Raw genomic sequence first — 19,900 nt, 5'->3', positions numbered from 1 at the left:
TTATTAGGAGTACAGTTGATTTACAATGTTGTGTTAGTTTCAGGCATACAGCAAAGTGAATCATTTACACATATAAACACTTTCATTCTTAGATACTTTTTTTTTTTTTTTTAATTTTATGGCTGTACCCGAGGCATATGGAAGCTCCTGGGGAGGGGGATACTGAATCCCAGCCACAGCCGCGGCAATTCAGGATCCTTAATCCACTGAGCAGGGTTGGGGATGGAACCAGCAACACCACAAAGATAAGCCAGATCATTAATCAACTTCTCTTTAACCAACTTTGCCACAGCAGGAACTCCCTTTTTGGTTTATAAAGGAACCTCCATACTATTCTCCATAGTGGCTGTACTAATTTACAGTAATGTCTGTGTTTAAAAGCGGCTGGCAAAATTTCTAAGCATTCTTCAATGGTTTCTAGCTCACTCACAAGGAGCCAAAAACGAGTGCATTTTTAAGGTGAGGGACCTGAGGCACAGAAAAGTTCGGCAACTTGTTCAAGGCCGCAGAGCTAATAAATCTCTGTAATACTCCACAATGTATCCTCAGAACCCATATAGTTGACATTCTACAAATAAGTATGTAGTAAATCAACGAATACATATTTAATACTCTTTGAAAACATAAAAAAGGAAACATTTTAACACTAAAAACATACACACAAGAGTGAAATGAACGTTTCTTTAAAACTCGCTCAACAATTCCAGGATGGTAACTGTCTTCACGTGTCTCCTTTCAGCAGCACCTCAGTGCTATTACAATTCACCTGCTATAGTGGGAGACCTCGCCCAACCCTTTGCTATAAGCTTGAGGCGCCCCGCTTTCCGTCGCCACGCCCTACTTCGCCGCAAGGCCTCCTGGGAGTGGTAGTTCCCAGTTTGGGAGTTTCGTGGGCAGCCGCGAGGCGCGCTGACCCGCAGAACTACAGAGGGCGGTGCACAGACCGCGAGGCTCTTCCGCCTCGCCTTTCCCCTCCTGCCTGCGCGCCCGCCCCAGCTATCATGGCGGCTCCCTTGGCCTTGGTGCTGGTGGTGGCAGTGACTGTGCGGGCAGCCTTGTTTCGCTCCAGTCTGGCCGAGTTCATCTCGGAGCGGGTGGAGGTGGTGTCCCCACTGAGCTCTTGGAAGAGAGGTGAGGCCACCGGCTCGAGTAGGCGTCCAGGCCCCGCCTGTGCGCCTCTGGCCTCTGTGAATGGGAGGCGGGGGCAGTGGCCGCATGTTCAAGATTCTGAGGGAACTCACCAGTTATCGCGTCCTCGAGCGGGCGAGCGGGGCTGCTAAGGGCGGGGGGACGTTGGTTGGTGTGGTGAGGTTGGGGCCGTAGGGGCTGGTCACCTGCGAGATGTAGATATGAGGGGGTGTGTCCCCCTCGGGTCCTGAGCTGAGGGGCGTGGTCTGAGGAAAGATCTGCTTGAGGAAGGGTCGGGATGAGAAAAGGGCGTGCTAAGTGGAGTGAGTTTTGGCGCGAGATCGCTTGTGCGTGGGTGTGTGTGTGTGTGTGGGGGGGGTGCCCCTGAGGGGACCATTCCTGCATAAGCGAGGAGAGTGTGTGAGTGCCCTTATAAACCTTGTCTCAGCCTGGGACTTGCAGTGCAGCTTCTCCTACTATATCTTATTTCTTTTAAGTTCTTCATCAAACATTGTTTTATACTGGAGCCCACAGAGAGCCAGTTTGGACTAAAGAGTCCACAGGCACTCTAATAAGGCAGACAAACAGATATAGTCATTTATGAAAAGTGTACTTCCTGGAGTTCCCATTGTGGCTCAGTGGATAACAACCCAGGTAGTATCCATTAGGAGGGCTCAGGTTCAACACCTGGCCCTCTCTCAGCGGATTAAAGATCCCTCGTTGCTGTGAGGTGCATTGCAGATCGCAGATGTGGCTTGGATATATCTAGTGTTGTTGTGGCTGTGGTGTAGGCCCACAGCTGCAGCTCTGATTTGACCCCTAGCCTGGGAACTTCATATGCAGCAGGTGTGGCCCTAAAAAAAAAAAAAGAAAAAAGAAAGAAAAGTGTACTTCCTGTGTGCCTCCAGTTCCTTCCTTGGAGTTCTGACCCTGAAGAAAGTGTCCTCTCCTTTTCCAGTTTAAGGAATGTGGGATTTGAGCTAACTCTTGAAGGATGTAGAGTGTGAAAAGGGAGATTAGAGGAAGCGGAGTTTCAGGTAGAAGGTTGTCAGGATCAAGACATGTTGAAAGATGTGAAATGCCCAAAGTAGGGGAGTAATGAGGTGGGTGTAAGGTGAAGGCCAGAATTTGAAGATTTTTTTTTCAAAAAACTTTCTTACTGGAATTCCCTGGTGGCACAGCGGGTTAAGGATCTCCTGTTGTTACTGCTGTGGCTGCAGATTTGATCTCTTGCTGGGGAACTTCTGCGGAATGCTGTGGTCATGGACAAGAAAATAAATAAACTTTTCTTACTGAAGTACAATATACAGACAGTGCACATAATAATAAGTGTATAGCTTAAATAATTTACTATACTCATGTAGCCAGCTTGCAGTTCAAGAAACAGAACATTACCAGCAGCCCAGAAATCCCCTTCATGTCCTTGAACTTTTTTTTTGCTAGGTAAAATCTATTTATTTCTCTAGATGTATTTTCTTTTTTTTTTAGTTTGTATGATTTTTGTTTTTTTCATTATAGTTGATTTACAGTGTTCTGTCAATTTCTCCTGTACAGCAAAGTGAACCAGTCATACGTGTATTTATATATTCTTTTTCTCACATTATCCTCCATCATGTTCCATCACAAGGGACTAGATATAGTTTCCTCTGCTATCCAGCAGGATCTCATTGCTTATCCACTCCAAATGCAATAGTTTGCATCATGTCCTCAAACTTCAAATGCTAGAGTTTTTGATGTTATCCCATTGACATTTTGGAATGGGGAGTCGTGTAATGAATGGCTGTTTTATGAATAATTAGAGCTAACTTTTCTAAAAATACTTCCGGAGACTGGTAAGCCTCATTTTATTCTCCAGTTATTCTTGTATTAGATGGCATTATCTTCCTTATTTTACAGATGAAGAAACTGAGATTTGGTGAAGTTAAGTAGTTTGCCCAGGTTCCAGCTGATAAGTGGTAAAAAGGTAGTTGTAGTTCATATGTGTGATGGTAAGAGTTTAGACTTTATATCTTTGCATATGATATTTGCATATAATTATTTGTTGAACAAATTGAATTGTTTGTTGAAATCACTTGGTTCCTGCTTTCTTCTGAATTCCAGAAGATCCAAGGCAGCATTAGACCCTACTTTCTCTACTCTCTCACCACTTAAAACTACTTATGTCCCTCATTTCTACAGACCCACCAGTTGATTTGATAGTACAGCTAAAATTTATACAAATTTCTTGCTTGACAAAATGCAGATGTATGCTTCCAATAAATAATAATAACTAACGCTGGTGTAAAGCTCTCTGCATGCCAGGTACTGTTCTAAGCATTTTAGATGTGTTAAAAAAAAAAAAGCATTTAGTTTCTATAATGGCACTTTATAGATGAGAATATTAAAGTACAGAGATATTGTTATTTGCTGAAAGTCACATGGATAGTAACATTATGTGATTAGCTGGCAATCTTTAGGCATGGCTGTTTTACCAGTGACCACTGTATAGCATCTTGTGTTATGTGTCAAGAATAATTTTAGAACCTTTCTGTCACATTTGATATTTCTTCAGCCTTTGACTTAAAGATTAGTAATTCTTGTAGGCTTAGCTTTTTGAATCAGGGGAGAGCTCAAATTATTAGTGCTTATTTAGAAACCCATCTCCGGCACCACTATGAGTCAGGGTTGGGAGGAACACTTCTGATGGTATTCCTTAAAAAAAGCAAAAAACTAAAAACCACTTTTTTGTTAAATAAATTCAGAATTAGTAAAATACACACAACAATGTGTTACACAGTTCATTTATTTTAAGGCAAACACTTTTAGAATTGTCGTTCAGGTCAAGAATCAGAACACTGCCACTTACTCTAGAAGTCTTTCCCTACACCCGATCTCAATCACAGCCCTTTCATCCCCCATCATAAGTAACCAGTATTCTGATTTTTTTTTTTTTTTTTTTGGTCTTTTTGCCTTTTCTAGGACCACACTCGTGGCATGTGGAGGTTCCCAGGCTAGGGGTCTAATCGGAGCTGTAGCCACCGGCCTACACCAGAGCCACAGCAGCAACATGGGATCTGAGCCTACACCACAGCTCACGGCAATGCTGGATCCTTAACCCACTGAGGCCAGGGATGGAACCCGAAACCTCATGGTTCCTAGTCAGATTCATTAACCACTGCGCAACGATGGGAACTCTACCAGTATTCTGACTTTTATAAGTAAATGACATCTTTGCTTTCTTTTTGGCTTATTTCCCAAATGAGCACCCCTAGACACCATAGCTTAGTCATGCTCTTAAAACAAAGTTTGTGTGTCTTTTAAGTCTCCTTTAATTTTTAAATTCCCCATCTATCTCAACCTTTTTTTTAGTATTTATCTTTTGAAGAACCCAGACCATTTGACCTGTAGAGTTTCTGATACAATTTGGGTTTTCCTAATTGTATAGTCATGGTACACTGTAACATATTCTTGTGTTTTCTGTATTTCCTACACATCAGCAGTTGGATCCAGAGATCGGATACCAGTATGTTTTATTTGTTAATTTTTTACTTGAAGTAATTTTAGACTTGGGGAGTATTTGCAAAGATAACGCAGAGAGATCTTATATACCCTTCACTCAGCTTCCCCTGATGTTAACATCCTGCGTAATCATGGTGTAATAATCAAAACTGAGGGAATAACTATGTTCACTTATAACAATTATAGTTGTTATTCAAATTTTACCACTTTATGTACTGTTTTTCTGTGCTAGGTTCTGATTCAGGATCCCACATTGCATTTAGTTAGAGCTTCTTATTCTTTTCCAATCTGTGGCAGTTCCTCAGCTTTTCCGTATCTTTTAGGACCTTGACACTTTTGAAGCCTACTGGTCAATTGTTTTGTAGAATGTCCCTCAATTTGGTTTTGTGTAATGTTTTCTCACAGTTAGTTTGAGATGAGGATTTTGGGAAGAATTCCTTTCAATGCATTGGATCAAGAGATATATTGAAATGTCTTATTACTCCTAATGTTAACCTTAATCCCTTGGTTAAAGTAACATCCGCCTGATTTCTCCATTGTAAAATTACTATTTTCCCCGTTTAAGTAATTAACATTAGGGGGATATACTTTGGGGCTCCGTAAATATCCTGTTTCTCTTTAAGTTTTTTCCTACTCTTTCCTACATTTATAGGTTGATCTTCCTTGCAGCAGTCATTACTGTGGTGGTCTAATGATGACATGTCTATTCCCTCATTCCTCCTTGTTTTGTTTTTACTTATTCATTTTTTATTGAAATATAGTTGATATACAATATTATTTAAGTTACAGGTGTACAATATAGTGATTCCACAACTTTTAAAGATTATACTCCACTTATAAAATATTGGTTATATTCCCCATGTTGTATAGTTCATCCTTGAGGCTGTCTTAAACCCACCCCCTTATATTGCCCCTCCCCCCTTTCCTCTCCCCACTGGTAGCCACCAGTTTGTTCTCTGTATCTGTGAGTCTGCATCTTTTTTGTTATATTCACTAGTTTCTTGTATTTTTTTTCAGATTCCACATGTAAGTGATATCATACAGTATTTGTCTTTCTCTGACTTATTTCACTTAGTGTAATACCCTCCAGGTTTGCTGCAAATGGCAAAACTTCATTCTTTTTAATGGCTAAATACTATTCCATTGCAGTATATATTTACCACATCTTCTTTTTTCGTGGTATATGGAGGTTCCCAGGCTAGGGGTCTAATTGAAGCTACAGCTGCTGGCCTACACCACAGTCACAGCAACACCAGATCAGAGCCCTGTATGCGGTTTATACTACATCTACACAGCAATGCTGGATCCTTAACCTACTGAGTGAGGCTAGGGATTGAACCTGCAACCTCATGGTTTCTAGTCAGATTCATTTCTGCTGTACCGCTTTGGGAAATCCAATACCACATCTTCTTAATCCAGTCATCTATTGATGTCCTTAGGTTGCTTCCATATCTTGGCAATTGTAAATAATGCTGCCAGGAACATTGGGGGGCATGTATCTTTTCAGATTAGTGGTTTTACTTTTTTTTTGGATATATACCCAGGAGTAGAATTGCAGGGTCATATGGTAGTTCTATTTTTAGTTTCTTGAGAAACCTCCATACTGGTTTCCACAGTGGCTGTGCCAATTTACATTTCAAACAACAGTGTACAAGAGTTCCTTTTTCTCCACATCCTCATCAGCATTTGTTATTTGTGTTCTTTTTGAAGATAGCAATTCTCATAGGGATGAGGTGATGTCTCACTGTATTCTTGATTTGCATTTCCCTGATGATTAGCAGTGTTGATCATCTTTTCATGTGCGTCTTGGTCATTTGCCTTTCCTCTTTGGAAAAATGTCTATTCAGGTCTCCTACCCATTTTTTTTTTTCAGGTTTGTATTTTTTCTATTATAGTTGATTTACATTGTTTTGTCAGTTTCTGCCGTACAGCAAAGTGACCTAGTCATCAGAAGTGACTAGATATATTTCCCTGTGCTATACAGCAGGATCTCATGGCTTATCCACTTCAAATGCAGTAGTTTGCGTCTACCAAACTCCTAGTCCATCCCACTCCCTCCCCCTCCTCCTTGGCAACCACAAGTCTGTTCTTCAAGTCCATAAGATTATTTCTTTTCTGTAGATAGGTTCATTTGTGCCATATATTAGATTGCAGGTATAAGTGATGGTTTTTGTCTTTCTCTTTCTGGCTTACTTCACTTAGTATGGAACTCTAGTTCCATCCATGTTGCTGCAAATGGCATTATTTTGTTCTCTGTTATGGCTGAGTAGTATTCTATTGTGTGTATATATCACATCTTCTTAATCCTTTCATCTGTTGATGGACATTTAGGTTGTTTCCATGTCCTGGTTATTGTGAATAGTGCTGCAATGAAAATAGGGGTGCATGTGTCTTTTTGAATGAAGGTTTTGTCTGGATATATGCCCAGGAGTGGGATTGCTGAATTATTGATAGTTATATATGTAGTTTTCTGAGGTATTTCCATACCGTTTTCTTTTTTGAAATTTATTTTTTATTATTTTTATTTTTTCCATTATAGTTGGCCTCCATACTGTTTTCCATAGTGGCTGTACCAATTTACATTCCCACCAACAGTGTAGGAGGGTTCCCTTTTCTCCACACCCTCTCCAGCATTTGTTATTTGTGGACTTATTAATGATGGCCATTCTGATGGGTGTGAGGTGGTATCTCATAGTAGTTTTGATTTGCATGTCTCTAATAATTAGTGATGTTGAACATTTTTTCATGTGCCCGTTGGCCATTTGTATATCTTCTTTGGAGAAATGTCTATGCAAGTCTTCTGCCCATTTTTCAATGGCTCATTGTTGAATTGTATAAGTTGTTTGTATATTTTAGAGATTAAGCCCTTGTCAGTTGCATCATTTGAAACTATTTTTTTTTAATGGTTTCCTAGCTGTGCAAAAGCTTGTCAGTTTGATTAAGTCCCATTCGTTTATTTTTGCTTTTATTTCTGTTGCCTTGGGAGACTGACCTAAGAAAATATTTGTATGGTTGCTGTTGAGAATGTTTTGCTTATGCTCTCTTCTAAGAGTTTTATGATATCTTGTCTTTTGTTGAAGTCTTTAAGCCATTTTGAGTTTATTTTTGTGCATGTTGTGTGTGTGTTCCAGTTTCATTGATTTACATGCAGCTGTTGAGTTTTCCCAGCACCACCTGCTGAAAAGACTGTCTTTTTCCCATTTTATATTCTTGCCTTCTTTGTCGAGGAGTAATTGACCCTAGGTGTCTGGGTTTATTTCTGGATTCTCTGTTCCATTGGTCCATATGTCTATTTTGGTAGCAGTACCACACCATCTTGGTCACTGTAGCTTTGTAATATTGCCTGAAGTCTGGGAGAGTTATGCCTCCTGATTGGTTTTTGTTCCTCAGGATTACTTTGGCAATTCTGGGTCTTTTGTGGTTCCATATAAATTTTTGGATTTTTTTTTGTAGTTCTTTGCAAAATGTCATGGGTAATTTGATAGGGATTGCATTGAATCTGTAGATTGCCTTGGGTAATATGGCCATTTTTATGATATTAATTCTTCCATTCCAGGAGCATGGGATATCTTTCCATTTCTTTGAGTCCTCTTTAAGTTCCTTGATTAATGTTTGATAGTTCTCAGCATGTAAGTCTTTTGCCTCCTTGGTCAGGTTTATTCCTGGGTATTTAATTTTGGGGGGAGCAATGTTAAAAGGTATTACATTTTTATAGTCCTTTTCTAATATTTCACTGTTAGAAATGCAACTGAATCCTGAGTGTATTCTGCTACTTTGCTGAATTCATTGATGAGTTTGTTTTTTGTGTGGAGTCCTTAAGGCTTTCTGTATATAGTATCATGTCATCTGCATAGAGTGACAGTTTTACCTCTTATCTTCCAATTTGGATACCTTTTATTTCTTTTGTTTGCCTGATTGCTGTGGCTAGGACTTCCAATACCATGTTGAATAAAAGTGGTGAGAGTGGGCATCCTGGTCTTGTTCCAGATTTTAGTGGGAAGGCTTTCAGCTTTTCTCCCTTGAGTATTATATTGGCTGTGACTTTCTCATAAATGGCCCTTGTTATGTTTTTTTTTTTTTTTGGTCTTTTGTTGTTGTTGCTATTTCTTGGGCTGCTCCCGCGGCATATGGAGGTTCCCAGGCTAGGAGTGGAATCGGAGCTGTAGCCACCGGCCTACCCCAGAGCCACAGCAACACAGGATCCGAGCTGCGTCTGCAACCTACACCACAGCTCACGGCAACGCCGGATCGTTAACCCACTGAGCAAGGGCAGGGACCGAACCCTCAACCTCATGGTTCCTAGTCGGATTCGTTAACCACTGCGCCACGACGGGAACTCCGGCCCTTGTTATGTTAAGGTGTGTTCCCTCTATATCCATTTTGGTAAGAGTTTTAAATCATGAATGGATGTTGGACTTTGTCAGATGCTTTTTCTGCATCTGTTGAGATGATCCTGTGGTTTTTGACTTTTCTTTTGTTATGTGGTTTGTGCCATTGATTGATTTGTGTATGTTGAACCATCCTTGTGAACTCGGGATGAATCCCACATGGTCGTGGTGGATGATCTTTTTTACATGTTCTTAGATTCAGTTGGCTAAATTTTATTGAGAATTTTTGCATCTATATTCCTCAAAGATATGGGCCTATAATTGTCTTTTTTGGTAGTATCTTTGGTGTTGGTATTAGGGTGGTGGTGGCTTCACAGAATGTCTTTGGGATTATTCCTTCTTCACCCGTTTGGAAAAGTTTAAGAAGGATGGGTGTAAGATCTTCTTTGTATGTTTCGTAGAACTTGCCTGTGAAGCCTTCTGGTCCTGGACTTTTGTTTGTAGGGAGTGTTTTTATTACATATTCAGTTTCATTTCAATTTCATTTCTAGTGGTCATTCTGTCCAGTTGATCTCTTTCTTCTTGATTCAGTTTTGGTGGGCTGTATGTCTCTAGAAAGTTGTCCATTTCTTCTAGATTGTCAAATTTGTTGGCATATAATTGTTCATAGTATCCTCTTATTTTTTTTTAATTATTATTTCTGCAACATCCCTTGAGATTTTTCCTTTTTCTTTTTCTTTTTTTTTTTTTGTCTTTTGTGTTTTTAGGGCCACACCCGCAACATATGGAAGTTCCCAGGCTAGGAGTTTAATTGAAGCTGTAGCCACTGGTCTATACCAGAGCCACAGCAATGCCAGAGCCAAGCCGCATCTGTGACCTAACCCACAGCTCACGGCAATGCCAGATCCTTAACGCACTGAGCAAGGCCAGGGATTGAACCCGCAACCTCATAGTTCCTAGTCGGATTCGTTTCCACTGTGCCACAACGGGAACTCCTAATATATTTTTTTAAAATGATGGCAGATGGTTTATTAAGCTGATCCTTAGTATAGGCACTGGGGTTTGCCCGGGGTGCTCTTCATGTACATATCTCAGATGTTCTGCCAATTTTTCTTGAGCAATGACACTAGCAAGGTGACAGCTAAGTGGATGTTGTACATGAGCTCATCACCTGTCATCTTCATGTGGCCAATGGCCAGTGCCAGACACAGCACGTTCTTCATCTAGAACATGATTGTGGACTTCCCTTCATCAACTTTGGCCACCATATTCTCTTTGTGGGTCAGCAAGGAAGAGAACTTGCCAGGCTTATTCGGGCCTGGGCCCAGGATTTGTGGGATCTGCTTGGTTAGAGACTCTGAAGCCAAAAAGGTATACTTATTGGCTAGCTTCTTGACCAGTTTCTTATTCTTGTTGTGTTTCTTCAATGCCTCGATATCCATGTGCGGGATATCCACAGCCTTGGCCCTATCACAATGCTACTGGTCTCCCAGAACACACATGGGGAACTTGGGGCGGGGAGTAGACTTAAGCCTGATGGTGCCGGAGTAGCATTTGTTTTTCTGAGGGTCATGTTTCTTCAGGCTGATCTGAAGCTCCACCGTCTCCAAAAACTTCCGGCTCTTGCACTGGTTCCCATGTAGGCCCTCCCACACCACCTCTTACAGGGTGTCCAGGGAGACTTTGCTGCTCATGGTGCCTGGCAAAGCAATAACCGGAAAAGAGCTTCTATTGTTTTCTGAATGTCTATTTTAGTGATTTCCTCTCTGATCTTTATGATTTACTTCCTTCTGCTGACTTTAGGTTTTGTTTGTTCTTTTTTCTGATTCTTTTATGAATGGGTTAAGTTTTCAGTTTGAGATTTTTCTTTTTTGAGGAAGGCCTGTACTGCTATGAACTTCCCTCTAAACACTGCTTTTGCAGAATCCCATAGATTTTGAATGGTTGTGTTTTCATTATCATTTGTCTTGAGGTGTTTTTGAATTTCTCTTGATTTCCTCACTGACCCATTGGTTTTTTAGTAGCATGTTGTTTAATCTCCATGTAGTCAGTTTTTTTCTCATTTCTTTTCCTGTGGTTGATTTCTAGTTTCATGCCATTGTGTTCAGAGAAGATACTTGAAATAATTTCTATGCTCTTAAATTTGTTGAGGTTAGTTTTGTGCCCCAATATGTGGTCAATCTTTGAAAATGTTCCATGTGCACTTTTTTTTTTTTCCTTTTTTTAAGGGCCACACACATGGCATATGGAAGTTCCTAGGCTAGGGGTCGAATCAGAGCTGTAGCTGCCAGCCTATGCCACAGCCACAGCAATGTAGGATCCAAACTGTGTCTGCAACCTACACCACAGCTCACAGCAATGCCACATCCTTAACTCACTGAGCAAGGCCAGAGATCAAACCAGCGTCCTCATGGATGTTAGTCAAATTTGTTAACCACTGAGCCACAACAGGATCTCCTTCCATGTGCACTTGAAAAGAATGTATATTTTGATTTTTTTGGGAGGTAATGTCCTGAAAATGTCAAGTAAGTCTAACTTTTCTATTCTGTCATTTATGATCTCTGTTGCCTTATTGATTTTCTGTCTGGAGGATCTGTCCATTGATGTGAGTGGGGTGTTAAAGCCTCCTAATATTATTGAATTCCCATCAATTTCTCCTTTTATGTCTGTTAGTATTGTTGTATGTATCTGGGTGCACCTATATTAGGGGCATATATATTGATGAGTGTAATATCCTCTTCTTGAATGGATCCTTTTATCGTTAAATAGTGTCCTTGTCTGTCTTTATGGCTTTTGTTTTAAAGTCTATTTTGTCTGATATGAGTATTGCAACTCCAGTTTTCCTGTCTTTTCCATTTGCATGGAATATCTTTTCCCATCCCCTCACTTTCAATTTATATGTGTCCTTTGCCCTAAGGTGAGTAGACAGCATATTGTAGGCTCTTTTTTTGTTTGTTTGTTTTTTTGTTTTTCGATTCTGCCACTCTATGTCTTTTGACTGGAGCATTCAGTCCATTGACCATTAAAGTAATTATCGATAAATATATTCTTATTGCCATTCTAAACCTTGTTTTCTGGTTGATTCTGGTTTTTTCCTTTATTCCTTTCTTTTTTGGTTGGAGGACTTTCTTTTCTTTTATGCTTGTGTCCTTTTCTTTCTGTGAGTGTAATGTTTGTTTTTGATTTGTGGTTGCCCTGTTTTTCAAGTATGTTAACCCCTTCCTATATCTGCTTGCTTTGGCCTGAAAGTCATATAAGCTCAAACACATTCTAAAAAACAAAGAGTCTAGATTTTCTTACTTTTCTTCCCCACATTATATAATCTTGAAGTCTTTTTATTTTATTTTATTTATTTATTTTTAGGGCCATACCCACGGCATATGGAGGTTCCCAGGCTAGGGGTCAAATTGGAGCCGTGGCCACTAACCTATGGTACAGCAGCACCGGAAACTAGCCATGTCTAGGATCTACACCACAGCTTAAGGCAATGATGGATCCTTAACCCACCAAGCAAGGCTGTGGATTGAACCTGTGCCCTCGTGGATGCTAATCAGATTCCTTTCTGCTGAGCCATGATGGGAACTCCCTTTTTTTGGGGGGGGGGGCACACCCATGGCATATGGAGCTTCCCAGGCTAGGGGTCTAATTGGAGCTGTTGCTGTGGGCCTATGCCAGAGCCACAGCAACACCAGATCTGAGCTGCCTCTTCAACCTACACCACAGCTCATGGCAACGCTGGATCCTTAACCCACTGAGCAAGGCCAGGGATTAAACCCACAACCTCGTGGTTCCTGGTCAGATTCATTTCCACCATGCCACGACAGGAACTCCTCTCCTTCTATTTTAAATGATATTCTTGCTGGGGAGAATATTCTAGGCTGCAAATTTTTCCCTTTGAGAACTTTGAATATATCTTGCTACTCTCTTCTGGCCTGTAGTGTTTCTGTAGAGAAATAAGATGATAGCCTAATGGTGGTTCCCTTATAATTTTTTTATTTTTTTCTTCTTTTTTAGGGCCACACCTGTGGCCTATGGAGATTCCCAGGCTAGGGGTCTAATTGGAGCTATGGCTGCTGACTTACGCCACAGCCATAGCAATGCCAGATCTGAGCTATATCTGTGACCTATACCACAGCTCATGACAACACCAAATCCTTAACCCACTGAGCAGGGCCAGGGATCGAACCTGCATCCTCATGGATCCTGTCAGGTTCATTAACCCTGAGCCATGACAAGAACTCTGATGTTAGTTAACTCTTTTTTTCTCTTGCTGCCTCTAAAATCCTCTCTTTATTTTTAATTTTTGCCGTTTTTGTTATAATTTGACTTGGTGTGGGCCTGTTTGGGTTCAACTTGTTTGGGGCCCTCTGTGCTTCCTTTATCTTGATATCTGTTTCCTTTAGATTTGGAAAGTTTTCAGCCATAATTTCTTTAAATATATTTTCGATCTCCTTTTATTTTTCTTCTTCTGGAATCTCTATTATGTGTAGATTGGCCTGCTTTTTGTTATTCCCGTAGATCTCTTATATTGCTTTCATGTTTTTTCATTTGGTTTTCTGTCTGCTGTCCTGATTGGGTGATTTCCATTATTCCAATTCTTTCACTGATTCATTCCTCTGCATTGTTCATTCTGCTCTTCAGTGCCTTTAACTCAACGTGTGTCTCTGGAAATGAATTTTATAATTTTTCTTGGCTCCTCATATTTTCTAGTTCCTTTCTAAAGTAATCTTCATTACTGTTCATATCCACTCTTAATTCCTTCATATTTGTTCTTTTCACTGTCTCCTTTTTGAATTTGATGTCTTGTAGACTGCAGAGGTCTGTTTCATTATTTGCTCCTTCAGGTGAATTCCCCTGTTCTTTTAACTGGGAATGGTTCCTGAGTATCTTCATTTTGCTTATATTTTTCTTATTCTGTGAGTTTAAGAAAAACAACTACTGTAGTCTTGAAGGGCTATATAGACTTTGAGGTCCTCTGCCTCAGCTGATCTCCCTGTTGGTTAGGTGGCTTCCCAGGGTATGCATTCCTTTCCTCTTTTTTTTTCTTCTTTTTTTTTTTCTCAATGAATTTTATTACATTTTTAGTTGAGCAACGATCATCACAATCATATCTTATAGCATTTCCATCCCAAACCCTCAGCGCATCCCCCCACTCCCCCAAGCTGTCTCATTTGGAAACCATAAGTTTTTCAAAGTCTGTGAGTCTGTATCTGTTCTGCAAAGAAGTTCATTGTGTCCTTTTTTTTAGATTCCACATGTAAGCAACAGCATTTGATATTGGTGTCTCACTGTCTGACTTCACTTAGCATGATGATTTCTGTGTCCATCTATGTTGCTGCAAATGCCATTATTCTTTCCATTTAATGGCTGAGTAATATTCCATTGTGTATATGTACCACATCTTTATCCATTCCTCTGTCGATGGACATTTAGGTTGTTTCCACGTGTTGACTATTGTATATAGTGCTGCAGTGAACATTGGAGTACATATATCTTTTCTTTGAGTCATGGTTTTCTCTGGATAGATGCCCAGGAGTGGGATCGCTAGATCACGTTCCTTTCCTCTTTAACAGCTCCCTCTTAGGAGCGCTAGTGCTGTCCTGATTCCTTTCTCTCTCTCTCTCTTTTTTTTTCTTTTGTTCTACCCAGTTATGTGGAGGGTTTCTTGCCCTTTTGTGGGGTTTAAGGTCTTCTGCCAGCATTCAGTTGATGTTTTGCGTGAATTGTTCTACATGTAGATTTTGTGTGTGTGTGTGTGTGTGTTGGAAAAGGTGAGCACCATGCCTTACTCCTCCACCATCTTGATCCTCTCCTCCTGCCCATTTTTTAATTGAGTTTTTTCTTTTTTTAGGTGAAGTTTAGTAGTATGAGGTGTTTATATGTATTGGATATTAACCCCTTATTGGTCAGATCATTTGTGAATACCTTCTCCTGTTCGGTAGGTTGTCTTTTCATTTTGTTGATTGCTTCTTTGTTGTCCAAAAACTTTTATGTTTAATTAGCTTATTTTTGTTTTTATTTCCTTTGCTTTAGGAGACAGATCCAAAAAAATATTGCTCAATTTATGTCAAAGAGTGTTCTGTCTGTTTTCCCCTAGGAGTTTTATGGTTTCTGATCTTACAATTAGATTTTAATCCAGTTTGAGTTTATTTTTGCATATGGTATTAGTGAATGTTCTAATTTCTCATTCCTTCTTCATTTATTAATTGGAATTCTGTAAGGAAGAGTTGTCCCTGTTTATTTATTCAATCATATTTCTATCTGTGTGGACTCATGGATATTTCTTTTATTCTCTGGATTGTAATCTTTTTTTTAATTAAAAAATTTTTTTAAATTATAGTCGATTTACAATGTTCACTCAATTTTAGCTATACAGCAAAGTAACCCAGTTATATATACATTCTTTTTCTCACATTATCCTCCATCATGTTCCATCACGAGTGTTTAGATATAGTTCCCTGTGCTATATAGCAGGATCTCATGGCTTAGCCACTCCAAATTCAGTAGTTTGCATCTAACTCCAAACTCCCAGTCCATCCCACTCCCTCCCCCTCCTCCTTGACAACCACAAGTCTGTTTTCCATGCCCATGAGTTTGTTTCTTTTGTATTAAATAGGTTCATAGGTGCCATATACTAGAGTCCACATAAGTGATATCCTATGGTGTTTGTCTTTCTCTTTCTGACTTACTTCACTTATATGAGAGTCTCTAGTTCCATCCATGTTGCTGCAAATGGCATTGTTTTGTTCTTTTTTTATGGCTGAGTAGTATTCCATTGTGTAATGTATATATACCACATCTTCTTAATCCATTGATGGACATTTAGGTTGTTTCCATGTCTTGGCTGTTGTGAATAGTGCTGCAATGAACATATGGGTGCATGTATCTTTTTCAATGAAAGTTTTGTCTGGATATATGCCCAGAAGTGGGATTGCTGGATCATATGGTAGTTCTATGTTTAGTTTTCCGAGGTACCTCCATTCTGTTTTTCATAGTGGTTGTACCAGTGGATTATAATCTATACTACTTTGGCCATTGGGACCTCTTTCAGTCTCCTTTGTCCTTTTGACATACTTTCTTCTTCTTCTTCTTTTTTTTTTCTTTTCTTTTCTTTCTTTCTTTCTTTCTTTTTTGGCACTTTGTTTCTTCCTGGAACGACAAGATTTTCCAGGCTTACCTTGCATTTTCCTTGCTCCAGCCCTAGAATTGACACTTCTTCAAAGAGTCTTGGTTACTTTTTTTCGAGAATGTTATTTAGAAACCAAATCTGTATGCTAGGTGTGTTTATTGCTACTGAGATGACACTGATTCTTGGGTCCTCTGGCTAGCAATATAAAGATACCACTTCTTTTGAATGAGCTGCATGCATATGATTCTTGATATGGGAAACTCAAAGACAGAGTTTGTCTTATACTAGATGATATGCTTTTATTATCAGCTATCAAAAAAATACATGAAGGTGGAGTTCCCGTTGTGGCGCAGTGGTTGACGAATCCGACTAGGAACCATGAGGTTGCGGGTTCGATCCCTGCCCTTGCTCAGTGGGTTAACGATCCGGCGTTGCCATGAGCTGTGGTGTAGGTCACAGATGCAGCTTGGATCCCGCGTTGCTGTGGCTCTGGTGTAGGCTGGTGGCTTCAGCTCTGATTCAACTCCTAGCCTGGGAACTTCCATATGCCACGGGAGTGGCCCAAAGAAATAGCAAAAAGACAAAAAAAAAAAAAAAAAAAAATACATGAAGGTAACTAAGAATTCTTGGGAGAAAAAAAAAAAGGGAGTTCCTATTGTGGCGCAGCAGAAATGAATCCGACTAGTGTTCATGAGGATGCGGCTTTGATCCCTGGCCTCACTCAGTGGGTTGGGGATCCAGTGTTGCTTTGAGATGCATTGCAGTTTGCAGACATGGCTTGGATCCCATGAGGCTGTGGTGGTAGCTGTAGCTCCGATTCCCCTAGCCTGGAAACTTCCATATGCCATGAGTGTGCCCCCCCCCCCAAAAAAAAATCTTGTTTCATGGGTTTTATTGGTTAAGAATTGAGAGACTTCATGCAAACAAAACAAAACAAAACACTGTTGTTTTAGAATAATTGGCCATAACTAATTAGCTTTTATGGTCAACTATTTTATTTTATTTTATTTAAATGATTTTTATTTTTTCCATTATAGTCGGTTTACAGTGTTCTCTCAGTTTTCTACTGTACGCAAAGTGACCCAGTCACACTTACATATATACATTGTTTTTCTCGCATTACCCTCCGTCATGCTCCATTGGAAGTGTTTAGATATAGTTCCCAGTGCTATACAGCAGGATCTCATTGCTTATCCACTCCAAAGGCAGTACTTTGCATCTGTTAACCCCAGATTCCCAGTTGATCCCACTCACTCCCCCTCCTCCTTGGCAACTACAAGTCTCTTCTCCAAATCCATGAGTTTCTTTTCTATGGAAAGGTTTATTTGTGCTGTATATTAGATTCCAGATATAAGTGATATCATATGGTATTTGTCTTTCTCTTTCTGACTTACTTCACTTATATGAGAGTCTCTAGTTCCATCCATGTTGCTGCAAATGGCATTATTTTGTTCTTTTTTATGGCTGAGTAATATTCCATTGTGTATATATACCACATCTTCTTAATGCATTCATCTGTCACTGGACATTTAAATTGTTTCCATGTCTTGGCTATTGTGAATAGTGCTGCAATGAACATACAGGTGCATGTGTCTTTTTCAAGGAAGGTTTTGTCCATATATATGTCCAAGAGTGGGATTGCTGGATCATATGGTAGTTCTATATTTAGTTTTCTGAGGTACCTCCATGCTGTATTCCATAGTGGTTGTACCAATTTACATTCCTACCAACAGCGTAGGTGGGTTCCCTTTTCTCCACACACTCTCCAGCATTTGTTATTTGTGGACTTATTAATGATGGCCATTCTGATGGGTGTGAGGTGGTATCTCACAGTAGTTTTGATTTGCATTTCTCTGATAATCAGTGATGTTGAGCATATTTTCATGTGCTTGTTGGCCAAATGTATATCTTCTTTGGCAAAATGTCTATTCAGGTCTTTTGCCCATTTTTTCAATTGGGTTGTTGGGTTTTTTTTGCTGTTGAGTTGTGTACCTTGTTTGTGTACTTTAGAGATTAAGCCCTTGTCAGTTGCATTGTTTGAAACTATTCTTTTCTCCCATTCCATAGGTTGTCTTTTTGTTTTTTTCTGGTTTCCTTTGCCGTGCAAAAGCTTGTCAGTTTAATTAAGTCCCATTCGTTTATTTTTATTTTATTTTATTTTTTTTATCTTTTTTTGCCATTTCTTGGGCCACTCCCTCAGCATATGGAGGTTCCCAGGCTAGGGGTCTAATCAGAGCTGTAGCCGTCAGCCTATGCCAGAGCCACAGCAACGCGGGATCCAAGCCACGTCTGCGACCTACACCACAGCTCATGGCAACGCCGGATCCTTAACCCACGGCGCAAGGCCAGGGATCGAACCCACAACCTCATGGTTCCTAGTCAGATTCGTTAACCACTACACCACGACAGGAACTCCCCATTCGTTTATTTTTGCTTTTATTTCTGTTGCCTTGGGAGACTGACCTGAGAAAATATTTGTAAGGTTGATGTCAGGGAATGTTTTGCCTATTTTCTCTTCTAAGAGTTTTATGGTGTCTAGTCTTTTGTTGAAGTTTTTAAGCCATTTTGAGTTTATTTTGTGCATGTTATGTGTGTGTTCCAGTTTCCTTGATTTACATGCAGCTGTTAAGTTTTCCCAGCACCACCTGCTGAAAAGACTGTCTTTTTCCCATTTTATATTCTTGCCTTCTTTGTCAAAGGGTAATTGACCACAGGTGTCTGGGTTTATTTCTGGGTTCTCTGTTCCATTGGTCCATATGTCTATTTTGGTAGCAGTACCACACTGTCTTGATTACTGTAGCTTTGTAATATTGCCTGAAGTCTGGGAGAGTTATGCCTCCTGATTGGTTTTTGTTCCTCAGGATTGCTTTGGCAGTTCTGGGTTTTTTGTGGTTCCATGTAAGTTTTTGTTTTTTTTTGCTTTTTTTTTTGTTTAAAAAAAATTTCATTGACAACATATAGTTGATTTACAATGTTGTGCTAGTTTCAGATGTACAGTAAAGTTACTCAGTTATATATGTATGTATATATATATATATATATATACACACACATAAATATGCATATCTTTTCTTATATTCTTTTCCATTATAGGTTATTACAAGATACTGAGTGTAGTTCCCTGTGCTACACAGTAGGTCCTTGTTGGTTATCTACTTTATATATAGTAGTGTCTATACTTTAATCCAAAACTCCTAATTTACCCCTTCCCCCCTCTCCCTTTTGTTAACCATAAGTTTGTTTTCTATGTCTATGGGTCTGTTTCTGTTTTGCATACAAGTTCATTTGTATTTTTTTTTTAGATTCTACATATAAGCATATAAGCGAGGTCATATGACATTTTTCTTTGTTTGGCTTGCTTCACTTAGTATGATAATCTCCAGGTCCACCCATATTGCTGTAAATGGCATTATTTCATTTCTTTTTAAGTAAAATTCCATTATATACATATATATACACATACATACACACACACACACACACACACCACATTTTCTTTATCCATACTTCCATGTAAGTTTTGGATTGTTTGTTGCAGTTCTGTGCAAAATGTCATGGTTAATTTGGTAGGGATTGCATTGAATCTGTAGATTGCTTTGGGTAATATGACCATTTTTACGATATTAATTCTTCCATTCCAGGAGCATGGAATATCTTTCAATTTCTTTGAGTCCTCTTTAAGTTCCTTGATTAATGTTTGATAGTTCTCAGCATGTAAGTCTTTCACTTGCTTGATCAGATTTATTCCTAGGTATCTAATTTTGGGGGGTGCGATTTTAAAATGTATTGCATTTTTGTATTTCTTTTCTAATATTTC

At 39.5% G+C, this 19,900-nt stretch overlaps 1 protein-coding gene and 1 pseudogene across 4 annotated transcripts in view; one reads left to right on the top strand and one right to left on the bottom strand.

The window, feature by feature from the left end:
• The first annotated feature begins 972 nt into the window (after positions 1–972).
• Positions 973–19,900, top strand: part of PIGU (phosphatidylinositol glycan anchor biosynthesis class U) — a 121,405-nt gene continuing 102,477 nt past the window's right edge. For 3 of the 4 annotated variants that reach the window (XR_014831727.1, XR_014831728.1, XM_021077222.2), the window contains exon 1: positions 973–1,131. Coding sequence is in view for 1 of the 4 variants with exons in the window: in NM_001185136.1 (NP_001172065.1) it covers positions 1,002–1,131 (130 nt within the window). In the remaining 3 variants the exon portion in view is untranslated. 4 annotated transcript variants of the gene reach the window in all.
• LOC100519064 (large ribosomal subunit protein uL1 pseudogene) lies at positions 9,998–10,648 on the bottom strand (annotated as a pseudogene).

This window comes from Sus scrofa, chromosome 17 (genome assembly GCF_054392235.1).
Source record: "Sus scrofa isolate SSC_HxYL_T2T_F1_AM1 chromosome 17, Sscrofa_HxYL_maternal_Yorkshire_Landrace_v2.0, whole genome shotgun sequence".
NCBI classification, from domain to species: domain Eukaryota; kingdom Metazoa; phylum Chordata; class Mammalia; order Artiodactyla; family Suidae; genus Sus; species Sus scrofa.
This window is presented reverse-complemented; position numbering and strand designations above follow the sequence as displayed.